A 12505-nucleotide genomic window follows, 5' to 3' on the forward strand; every position below is an offset into this window, starting at 1 on the left:
TTGGTTATTGGGTTGAGTGCAGACAAGTGTAAGTGTTACTGGATGAGGTATGTCTTTATCTTCAGTATCTCCAAGGCTGAAAAATCCATCAGGTCAGTTGGTTTGTTGGATTTTTAAGAAATATATGGCTCGGTTCATAAATGGTAGGGAATATTTGCCTTTATTTTCATGTAAGATGAATCATCAGAGTCAGAATACTTTATTAATCCCAGAAGAAATGATGTGGCCACCGTTGCTCCAAGACAGTAAGAACAGTAACTAAATTAAATTAAAAAACACAATATAAAACAAAGTTACAAAATATGACAAAATGGCTCTAATTATAAATATCCCGGTATATTACACAAAATTAAATGTATATAGTTGACACTGAGGTGGCCTTCTTATCATATTGACTCACATTAATCCTGTGTCATACCTGTTTTAACCTTAATCTGCAACAAAGAAGGAGCAGACTCTGTGCTGAAATGGTTCACACGCTGTGGGGCTCCAGGTTCATCTGTTTATTGCACCTCAAAAAAACGTGATATTCCAAGTGCACCACTTAATCTTGTAGCCCTGGGTCATGTTTTTGTAGTACTGGAAATTAAAGGTGCCCTTAAAGCTGCATGGGAATCTGAGGCTAAACAAAATGAACAAAAGATGGGAGGTGGAAGTTTGCAGTGCAGTGACTAGTCACACAAATCACGAAGACAGAAATGAAATAAGAACATAAATTATTAAAGTCTTGATGAGAGACTGAGCTAAAATTAAACAAGTCTACTATGGAGTAGATTTAATGTCAGATAAAATGATGATGAAGTGATGTCCTCGTGGCCTGGGTTATTTTTGATCCAACTAAAATTCTGGATATCCTTGTATGCTTCAATCATATCCACTGTTTCATATCCAGTGCGCGCTCTCTCTCTCTCTCTCTCCATATATATATGAACAAGTGAACAATTAACATGTTATACTCACTTCATACCAAAAACATCTACTGTATTACATACAAAATATGTATTGTGTTGAAAAGATATCAAATCAAGTGCTGGTCTGCGTCTTCTTAAAATGCCAGTTTGTACCACAAGATGGCGCAGTGAGTCAATGCAACCCTTATTTAACCAGGGAAACCAATAAAAACATATTCTTATTTACAATATTGGCCTGGCAAAAACCATGATTGGTCAAAAACTATATATAAATAAACAAAGTGTACAGTGTACAATTCTAACAAACGTAAAAGTCAACATTTGCTATGAACATCTATATTCATCAACACACCCTGCACTGACTTGCAGCACTCGGGATTTCATGCCGTTAAGTAGACTTTACGAATAGTTCTCTGGGTTTGTTTGGATGTTGGCTGCCTTTTGTTCTGTTCTCTGTCAGGATGATCTCACACTGCTTCAGTAATGTTGAATTCTGGGCTCTGGGGAGGCCAATCCATGACTGATGGTGTTCTACTGTGTGTGTGTGTGTTTTTTTTTTTTTTAATTCATTGATTGCTTTGGGATCAATGTCACGCTGAAAAATGAAACTGCCATAAATCTGCTGTTTTCCAGATGATATTGCATAGTGGATCAAAATCTGCTGGCACTTCATGTGTTCATAAATCCATCAGCTCTGACAAGATCTCTAACACCACTGGCTGAATGTAGTCCCAAATCCTGAGAGAACCTTCACATGTGTTTTTACAGATGACTGCAGACAGACCTGCCACTTCTTTTGTCCTCTCTTTGTCCACCTTTCTCAGACTTTCTTTTTAAATCACATACTTCACATAATGGCAACATACTGCAATCACTTTATTTATTCATACGTCCCAAAGTTGGGAAAGTCGTGTGCTGTGGCAGACATTAAATATTAAACATTAAACTATTATTGAAACAGCTTAGGGTATAAGTGAAGTAGAATGGCTCGATAAGATAAAGTAAAAATACAACACAGGGTAAAACAAAACAGTATATTAAAAAAAGTTCGTTAAATAGAAACAATAAAGGAATATAAAATGCAAAAATGACATAGGTAAAACATTTCATTAAAATGCAATAAAAGTAAAATATGCAAAACATTCATATATCCATATAGTGAATAACTAAAGCAAAATAAAACAATTATAAAAGTAGTATAAACAATTTGCTAATCGAATAAATAAGGAAAGAAAGAAACGAAAATAAAGTCTCTACATTTTTTTTCTTTTTTACATTTTTTAAGAACGTGTTTTCTGAAAAAGCTCCACACAGAGCTGCAGTGCTGTAAAGTGTTAGCGCGCGCACAAAGCGCGTGCCAGTGTTTTCGAACTTCGTGCTGAACCCTGAAAGCATCAAAGCGGCGCCCGGCAGCACCTTCTCTACACACCGAGGCCCATGACGTCATTTTATATCACGAAGACGACACCACGCATGCGCACAAGGGAGGGGGAAAAAAAAGCCAAAGCGTCACGGAGCGGTGCAGCAGCAGTGTATGTGTGTGTGTGTCCCCATCACGAAGAGAGAGAGCGAGAGAGAGAGAGTGAACGGGAAGCAGCACCTCCGCCTTTTCCATCCAACATCTTCTCAGAACTCGAGTGGGAACGCACTCAACTACACCTAGTCCGTACTCCCCCCCATTCTTCCTCCTCTTCAAAATGTCCGTGGGCAGTGACTTTGGGAATCCTTTAAGAAAATTCAAACTCGTCTTTCTCGGGGAGCAGAGTGGTAAGGACGCCTTTAATTCTCTGTAGAAGTTGGTGTAGTGGCTCGGTGCACCTGCTGCTGCTGCTGCTGGGGCCGGTCAGCAAGTTCGTGTTTCAGAAGGAAGCAGAGCTTGATTTATCCTGGTGACAGGGTGCCTGTGTGGAGTTTTAGGACTTAAATTGAGCACCAGGAAGGAGAAAAAAATGTCTGAGCGGGGCGTGGGGAGGAGATTTTAATCAAATTAGTAGCCCGTGAGGCTTTGCACAATAGTCGGGAGTGTGTGAATTGTGTCCCTCTGGCTCTTAAGTTTAAAAGTAAAATAACTGAAGCACTAAACCTGAAACGAGCTGTTCGGATGGAGTACCGGCTAAATGCATGCAGGGAGGCTTGTGCAAGCCTCAGGTCTGAGGTCTGATGCTGCTGGGGATGGTACAAGTTGGCAAATATTCCTGTGTGCTGAGACACACCCAGGTTGTCAGTGGCGATGAGATAACTTGTGTGGCTGCAGTCTCTGCCCTGGTATTGTTCCAGCCTGCCTGGCCTGCCTGCCTGATGAGGCTGGGACCAAGTTTGTGCGTCTGTGTATGATGACCTGCTCAGTCATTATTATTTCACACTAAATAACACGTTTTTCCCCCATTCTACACCATCAGAGTCCAAAGCTTCTCCTTGTCTGAGGTTGTTTTCCTCAGGATTACACAGCTGAGCTCCCTCAGACATGAGCTGAATGTCTGGGTTTTGTCTTCTGAGCAGGGCAGGTCGTTTTATGGTCTTGAGCAGCCCAATGAACCACATTAGTCACAGTTCAGGGCTCCAGCAGGTCATATTGATCACCCAGTACAGTGGGATCGTGCATTAGCTTGAATAATGCTTCATTTACAGCAATATGCCATGTTTATTACTGTGTCTAACTAATAGGACATTATGTCATTTAACCCTGAAGCAACCAAGCTATTTCAGCAGCTGTAAAGAAATACTTTCAGTTTCTCTATTGGTGGTTGTAATGCCTTTACTGTGTCTCTATCTGTGACAGATAATATAACATTTTTATTCAGTCATTTTATGTAAAAATCAGTTAAAAAATACAAACTGTACAAACAAAATTACATGTATATATATTATATGTAGTCCTGATGCTAGACAGGAAAATACATTTTCAAGCTTTGGCTATTATGCATTTTATTATTATATATTATTTGAGGCTGTAGAAACAATGAATCTTGCTTCTCTCAGCCATAGTTCACTGCAGACGTCAGTAGTTTTATAAGTGGAACAAATCAAAACCTATAATGTTAAAATACATGCTTATATTTACATACACACCTTTCTATTCTATTTGTCTGCCTGAAAACCACCAACTGCTGTAAAATGAAGGCCAAGGAAAAACAATGCAGTGATTGCTAACGTGAATCGTCCAGCATCTTCTCAGATATCCTCAAAAGCGAGACTGTGCAGTACTTGTATATGTGTCCAGCAACCACAGTGAGTAATGAAGACTTCTGGCAAAGGGTCAGCAAGCTGGACAAAAGATCTTACCTCCTCACGGAGGAGAAACAAAGTGGGATCTCACAGCTGTCGAGTTTTATTACCATCCATCACGCAGGTACAGTGAATTATGTGAAAGATTCTTTTTTGGCTCTAGCAGATGCACTTAAGTCAGGTGGATAAACATCTCATTTGTCTGCAGAGATGTTTATGATCATTTTTGTCACCAAAATCAACAAATAATTGTGATAAATAATCGTGAACTCAATATTATGATATTCATTTAGGCTGTAATTGTGGAACTCTACTAAAGCCTTGATGGAGATACTTAATGTCCAAAGTGACAATAACAGCTCATTTGACTTCTTCCTAGAAATTAAAATGATTGAAAACTGTAATTAATAAGAAAATGTACAAATATATTTTATAAATAAAAGAAACAGTGAATGAGGAAAACAAAGAGAGCCACTTTAATTCTTTTCCCCTTGGACCCTTTTACAGCTAACCCTTGTTTCTCTTTTCTGAACTGAGTACTTTTTGCCATATTTCAGGTCTACTTCCAGAACAAAAGCACTGGTGTGCAGGAATTAGTGGGGGTGATCTCTGCCTATACAGCATACTCATACTACCTGTGGAAAAACCCAGAACCTATTCTAATGGTTGCTAAACCAGATCTTTATCGACATATACTGAGGTGTCAAAACTCGTCATTAAGGGTACTGGTAAGGTCGACAAATGTCATCTTTACCGGGGGGAAAGAGTTTAGTTACTAAAACTGATTGATAACTTGAGGTTAAACTAGGTCATAGGTAAAGTGAGGTAAGGGCCAATTGCCCCCTATTGGCCATTAGAAAACAATGCTTGGTAGGTTCTGCATCCATCTTTACATGCAGTCTATGAGGAGCCCCCTCTGTTGACACAAGTGTTTTCATCTATGAGTCCAGCTATTCTGTAGTGCCTTGGATCCAGAATTTGTTGGTTCTGTCCTAGGCACCAGCGGTGTGTGCCTAATGAGAAAAATAATAATTACAAGTGATTTCAAAGCATTGTGATGCTTGAGATTTCCCTTTGTAGCTTATAAAACCAACAGCACATCCTCCTCTGTCGCCTCGCAGTGCTCTCGTCAGCAAATGAAAGTAAATTAGACGCAGTTTATATAAAATGTACAAACATACGCCTGCTAGTTAGCTTTTTCCTCTTGGGCAATTTTATGACATTAAGTGCCAAGCAACAAGCCAAAGGGGATTTATTTGGCTGGATAAACATAATATCAGGGAGTGCACTGTCTGTATTTACCCAACCACAAAGCCGTCTGATTCTTTTGACATTTCAAATTATGGTCACACTGAGAGACATAATGTCTTATCCAGTAAATTTATTAGTTATAGACATGAATACAAATAAAATCTTTATTTTTATCTCTTTGTGTGCTGTATAAAACTTAATTTGAGGCTTGTGTAACCCATATTGATTCATAGTTCAAATAAGATGTGTATAAAAGAGGCTATTGAAAGCAAGCAAGCAAAAATGGCATTTAAGCTATCATTGCATTTCATCTCACTCTAAGTGTTTTACCTGTTTATCAGTTTATCTCTCGTTTGTCTGTTAGAATTGCAGATCATTTTTTACAGCGTGTATACAAAAGATTTCTAAAACGTAAGGTAACAAACGAAGGTCTGTTTGAGCCAGGAAAAATCCCTGTACATGAACATACAATAAAACTAACTAACAATAGGCCTGAATTATTGATAAAGGACATTTCTTATCCTAAGCAAAGTGGGCCACTTGGTAATTAAATTTCCTAATTGTTCAGCTTGTTGTTACAGCTTGAAGTCATTGCTCACCAACACGTGGTCTTAATAAATGCCGTTGTAGGGTGTTTACTCACTGGCAAACAGCAGGACTGCATTTATCAGCATTTCTCTGTGTTTGCTCTATTGCAGTGAAACTTATTTTATGCTACACATGCACAACAATAGATTTGCTGGGTTTTGTGATCAGCTCCTGTGATACATAATAAAGGATTTTAGACTCAGCATTTCCTATAATAACTGCTGACTGTCAGGTGATTAAGGCGACTGCTGCAAACTTTTATTAGCAAGATAAATGTTTGTAGAACAGCCATGTGGGTTTGTCAGTATGCTGGATCATTAATCTGATTTTAATTCAAGTTAGATTTTGCCAATGAGTTATTATAAAACCAAGTTAGCTTCTAAAAAGCCCGACCTGTGACCTGTGGTGTCTACTTTGGTGGCTTCAAGATTACATCTTTGCAAGTGAATGACTGATCGTGGAGCTCCCACTCTGGGCAAGTTACTGCCCCAAGTGGAAGAGTTTCGGTATCTGGTGGTCGTATCCATTAGTTAAGGGAGAAAGGTGCGTGAGATTGAAGATGGATTGGGACCAATCTGTTGTGGTAAAGAGAGAGATGAGCTTAAAAGCAAAGCTGTCAATTTACCGGCCGATCTATGTTACTACTCAAGAGTAAAACTTCTGCTCCTTCACATTGAAAGGAACCATTTGAGGTTGTTTGGGCATCTGACTGGGATACCTCATGGAGACTTCCTATGTGAGGTGTTAACCTAGCAACTTTGTTGTGGTCTAAAGGTACTTTAGTCGGTCTTATTCTTTGGGTTTTCTTACCCCTCAAAAAAGTTTAAGAGTGTGCCAATGAAAGGGCATCATTTTTTAAATAAAATTACTTTTAAAGAAAGACATTCTTTATGAAATGGCCAGATATAAAAGAAAAATAAATAGATTTCTGTCAGATACAGTAACATAGACTCTTTCCTTCTAATATGTGGGGACCAATCATGTTGACCCCCCTCCCAAATACCCATTCTGATTCAGGAAAAACCCTGATTCTGAATTCCACTGGAGACCCAGCAGGTCTGTACATCAATTCTTGTGGAGTTAAGTGTGTTCCTGTTATCAGTGCGAGGGGACTTTATTTGTCAACCATCCAGACAGCAGCAGCGGCAGCCTCATCTCCGGTGGAGCTGCGCGTCTCTGACATGTCGACTATAATTGCAGCTGGTGCCCAGGCGGGCGTGAATCCCGTCAGCTCAGCCGCTATCTTTTATTAATATACACGACTGGACTGAAGTATGTCAGGAGCGGCACAAAAAAAACCCCTCCTCTTGTTCTTTTTGAGTTGAGAGTCCCTGTGTACAGTGAAGGCCCCATAATGGTGGAAGTGGCTGAAAAATGTCTATAAAGGGAAAGATGGCACGATGTTCTGTTTTTCATAAAAGAATCCGCTAACGTCAGAGAGGTGGAGGCTCTACATTAAGTGGGTGGAAGCAGGAGGCAGAATGTGAAATGAGCTGTCAGGAAGTCTCTCCTCTTGCATACTTCTTTAGGTGTTTTCTACACTCCGTGCACAAAGAAGGTTGGCTAAAGATTTCCTTGACAAAGCTGAGGGCTTTAAGCAGGCCAATCAGCTGTTTCCAAGTATGCGCACCCGCACTCCTGGTGGCAACAGCTTTTTACCCGTTCCAGCCTGAGTGCAATCAACCAAGTCTTTGTTAGAACACCTCAGATTACTGATCTGCATTTATTGGGCTATGAGTATTGTGCCATAGGCGTGTTTTCACGGGAGCAATACTACATGGTACTTTGTAAAAGCCAATTGTTTGGAGCTAATCCCCTGGCTGAATGCTTCATTTCACACCAGACAAACAGTTGGGAATATATTTGGAAGATACATCCGCTTGGCCGCCATGAGCTTTTGCTCACTGAATCAAAATGCCATCTTCTGCCCTTCGCTGCACAGAGATTACCACTGTACAAACCAGCGCTGGCTTCAAAATGCTGCTGAATCACCAGACCGACATGCTCCAAAGTAGGACTCAGTTAGTTGTCTAATGCATCAATCAGTATGTCTCGAGGAAACGGCTTTCTGAGCAAATGAAACTTTGGGGTTAGGCTCACAACAGACTGCCATACACCAGCCAACAATTTTTCACTTTCAGGTTCTGAAACCACAAGCGCAGCTATGTATTTCACACGTGTCAATAACATACAGCTTGTTGTGCATACTCTGCACAATGACAAGCAGAAGGTAGTGCAAAAAAGTCTGTAGCAAGAACAGACAAGTCAAACCACTGTAATGTTTTTTTTGTCTTTATTGCCTGTGGCTCAGTTTTGGCTCCTGTTTGGCTCCTGTTCTTGGTTTGATGGCTTCTATTTGCACCAGTTTCATGGTATTTTTAAATATTTATTATTTCTGATTTCGTGTACCTTTAACACTCAACCACTTGACCTTAATGTGAACAAATGGGGAATTTCATTAACCAATTTCTTAATTATTCTATGCAGGAATACTTTTCGAATGCCTCTGTTGGTGTTTATCCTATCTATACTTTTTCCTTTATCCATGATATGATATTCTAAAAATGTTCTTATAAGAACATTTTCTTCTAAAATGTTTCTTATGTCATTCCTTCCAACATTTCAGTCAAACAAGAATTTAAAGAACATGAACTACATAAGCAAAATGACATTTATTTAGTACATCCTTCTCTGTTGCTTCTTTCGATAGTGCACATTTGAGTGAATTATGTATTACAGTCTGCTGATATTATTTTAACACAAAAGTGTAAATCAGCTGCTGACTCTGTGATGCTTTTATCAACAACAGACTACATTGAAGTCATCGTAGTCACGCTGTTTTTCATCCTTTGTTATTTCCATGCTTCAATTTCAAAGTAAGTCTGAATAAACATCTGGTTTGTAGATGTTTGAATATTTTAAAGACTCAAAATTCAGAGAATGGAAATATCTGAACATTTGAAAGAGCAAATGTAGTGATTATAATTGCACTAATATTGTAAAAATACATATGTTACACAACTTTTCATTGTCCTCGCCATAAAATTTGTAACATTGCTGCAAAAAACTTGAAAATCTATGGAAGCACACGGGCACATTTATGGTACAAAAGATTTTTACTGTATGCTATATGCCATAAATACTATAAAGGTAAAATATGCAAGAGGCTCATTCATGTCAGGAGTTTAGAGAATATAAAACATTTGAATGTAAATGGTAGCCATGCAGTAAATGGCCTCAGAGCTGATTCAAACCTGGGCAAATCTGGGTTTCATACATTTATCAGCTGATGGGAAATTCTCGGTTTGTGAATCAGAGGAGGTTGTAGATGAAATATGTGGAGAATGTGCGTGCTTTTAGCGTGGGTCGACTTGTTTGTTGTATTCCTGTCGTCACAAATGTTCCAGCTCCTTAAAACTTCATGTAACACCTTTGCAAACACAAATAATCTATATTTATCCGGCTTTAGCACCGTAATTTCAAGCTGCAAAATACCCCTGTCCGTCTAATAGAAGGAATAGTTAATAATCTATTGAATTCTCAGTGGTGGGAGTGAAGTTGACTCATGGGATTTAAAAAATAAATAAATAAATAACTTTTAATCACCTGTAGGTGTTTTCTTTAACTTCCCTTTTCAGAAATCTTCACCTCTGAGTAGTTATAGCTCGCTCTGCTTTCTGCAGTGCAGTGCTTTGAGTTTAAAATAGAGCCCCAGAAGAAAAGAAGGTGCCAGTCACCTTCTTGAAATCAATATTTCAATATACTTAGAAATGACAGGCTTGCTTAGTTTGTACTGATTCTATAAACCAGTGTCAAATTTAATATTCCCATTTGACCTGTTACTGGGGCTCTACGATAAGTTGTTGAGCATCTGAAAGAAAGTAAATTTAAAAATGTAAAATTCATAGATACCAGAGATCATCTTCTGACTGATAGATTTCTACAAATACTAAAACACGGAGCATTGCTATAACTTTAGAATTGAATGGAGCCAGAAAACTGAAGTTGGCTCTGTTCTGGGGGGTAGTGAAGATAAAGATACAGATAATAAAACTGAAACGATGGAGGTTACATTGTGTTCAGTCAAAAATGTTACTGAGAGTTCCAGATGAACAGAGACAAACCCACCTTCTGCAAAAAGAACACCTGAGACCAGATGATCCACATTAGTTTGTTTTGTAAGATAATTTGATGCTTCACCTACAAACATGTTTCATCAGTATTGCAAACGTCATTCCTAGACAACTTTAAATCCACTGCCATCTCCAAAGTTAGTCACAACAAAATCTTTCATGTTGTGCAAGAGTGTGTAAGACTAGACGGCCTCAGGTGAGTGATGGGTGGAACAGGCGAGGTCCCGTTGGGTTTGATTTAACTCCTCGCTGCTGAACCTCATCATCTCCTCTGAGATTCACTAATTTGACTGAAACTGTCATTAACTAAAAGAATGTAAAGGATAAATACAGCTTTAAATCTCTGGAGTCTTTAAATGTAAAGAGGAGCTGCTGTTTTGGGATTTCAGCCTGTCCCACCGCCTCCTATTCTAAAAGTGAATCATTAATAGTGAGTAGCTGAAGACTGAGCTTGTAGCGTTTTCTATGATTGAGAAACTGCAGATTGGCTGTTCAACACTGGCACTTTGTCTAGTCTTCATTCCCTGAGTAGCATCTGTGTTTGCTGTAGTATCTGCCAATCTACCTCCATCTAAAGATAGCTGCTCTTCTTTCATTTCACATCTAATTGCATCTTCCCAGAAAGTGTACTTCTCTTACGGATTGAGGGAAATGACTCCCTGATAGCTTTGATCTGCTATTGATCGGCTCAGCTGGCCATTAGTGGTCTAAGTTAGCCCCTTTATCTGTGGCTTTAGGGCAACAATGATATTTTGTTAACCCAGCAGGCTGTTATTTTTTTATATTCCAAGCAGCTGGGCCTCATTACCTGTTTTATGCTTTCATTCTGGTGATAACAGGACGAAGGGCATATGGTTTTATGTGGTTGTTCTTCTGTCTCACTCTTATAGCACCTCCAGGGAATTTCTTCATATGTGGCACAAATGCTCACTCAAGAATGAACTGGCTCGATTTTCAAAAGAAGATGTGTTCCCTTAGAAAACGTGTTTATGGACATGACTCAGGAATTCAAACACAAATGACCAAATTTTATAGGATAAAATGAGAAAGTGATGGCACTCTGTATCCAAATATATATTCTGTCACCATATGGTACCTGGGGTAGGCTCCACCCCTCGTACAACCCTGAAATGGATAAGCAGAAAAGAATGGATGGCAGGATGGACGGACGGATAATGAAGATAGAAAGATAGAAAACCACTTTGACAAAGTGAAACTGAACCACATTCTTGTATTTATATTAAAAACACTGCAAGTTAACACTTAATTGTTGAAAATTAGCAGTAGCTATAAACCTATGTGCGGTACATCAGTCTCATGTCTTGCACTTGAACTATGTTAAACTGCACTGTCCCTTTTTAAATAAAGAAATTCAAAGAAATTATAAAAAAAAAAACCCAAAAAACCCCCCAAAATAATAGTGGCTGCCATTGCTACCCCTCAACCTCCCAGTAGATGCACCTGTGGTATCAATTTAAAAAACACGGGTCAACTTTGATGTATCGTTTTTATGTTCCACAAAAACACTCTTCTGGCCAGTAGTCTACGTCATGATGGAGGCGTAGAGATGAAAATGATGATATAATGATATTAAGCATTTGTTTAGAAACTGAGATGGTGACACTAATCTTTGGTGCCTGTCTATCAAATCCCTTCATTCATGGGAACTACAACTTGAATGACCAACACACCTTTCCAAGTCTCATGGACCTGACCGAAATTTACATTTCATTTCATGTGCTTGCTGTATTTTCTGTGCTGAAAGTGTTCCATCTGTGCCTTCCACTCTATCTGAAAATATTTTACATTTTTGCACTCTTCCTGGACCAGCCATCGTCTGCCCATAAACTTCTACACAACCCTAAGGAGAGCTGCCCCTGGTGACCATGGTAAAAAAAGCCAGGTCTCATTTTTCAGACCCACCTTTATACTGACTATGATGCAAGCGCTGTTTTTGCCGCTCAGACATTGTTCACCTTGTGCTTACGTCTGCTGCAGCACATTTGTAAGTGCATACCATAATGTTTCAAAAATAATTAGGGGTCTGATATTATGTTGATAGCTGTTTTTTGTTTTCCAAACTGTAATTTTAATGTTTGCCTAAGTGTTTTCAGTTCTGCAGTAGTTGGTTTGCAGTCAGAGAATACCAAGCAGAGCAATGGTAGCTCTGTGTACAGTACTTATGCTACACAGCTGAGCGGGTGTGTTCTCACAGGCCCATGGGAAAAGCACTACCTCACTTATTCACTCTGCCCAGAATAAAACAAATGTGTGTGCTGCCCATGCAGTGATGTAGAGAAAGCGTCTGATTCAGTTCACCCTCTCAGTGTGTGAGGGGAAGATTTAGGATGTATCTGACGACACACTTTTACAAAGATAAAGCGGCGGGCGTGGGTG

The 12505-nt window shown here is 39.2% G+C and overlaps 1 protein-coding gene across 1 annotated transcript in view; it reads left to right on the plus strand.

Moving 5' to 3' along the window:
* The first annotated feature begins 2412 nt into the window (after window positions 1–2412).
* rab6ba (RAB6B, member RAS oncogene family a) overlaps window positions 2413–12505 on the plus strand; it is a 68080-nt gene continuing 57987 nt past the window's right edge. The window contains exon 1 of the mRNA XM_031730514.2: window positions 2413–2678. Within this exon, the coding sequence (XP_031586374.1) occupies window positions 2609–2678 (70 nt within the window). The 5' untranslated portion in view covers window positions 2413–2608. The remainder of the gene's footprint in view (window positions 2679–12505) is intronic.

This window comes from Oreochromis aureus, linkage group 23, assembly GCF_013358895.1.
Source record: "Oreochromis aureus strain Israel breed Guangdong linkage group 23, ZZ_aureus, whole genome shotgun sequence".
Classification (NCBI taxonomy): Eukaryota; Metazoa; Chordata; class Actinopteri; order Cichliformes; family Cichlidae; genus Oreochromis; species Oreochromis aureus.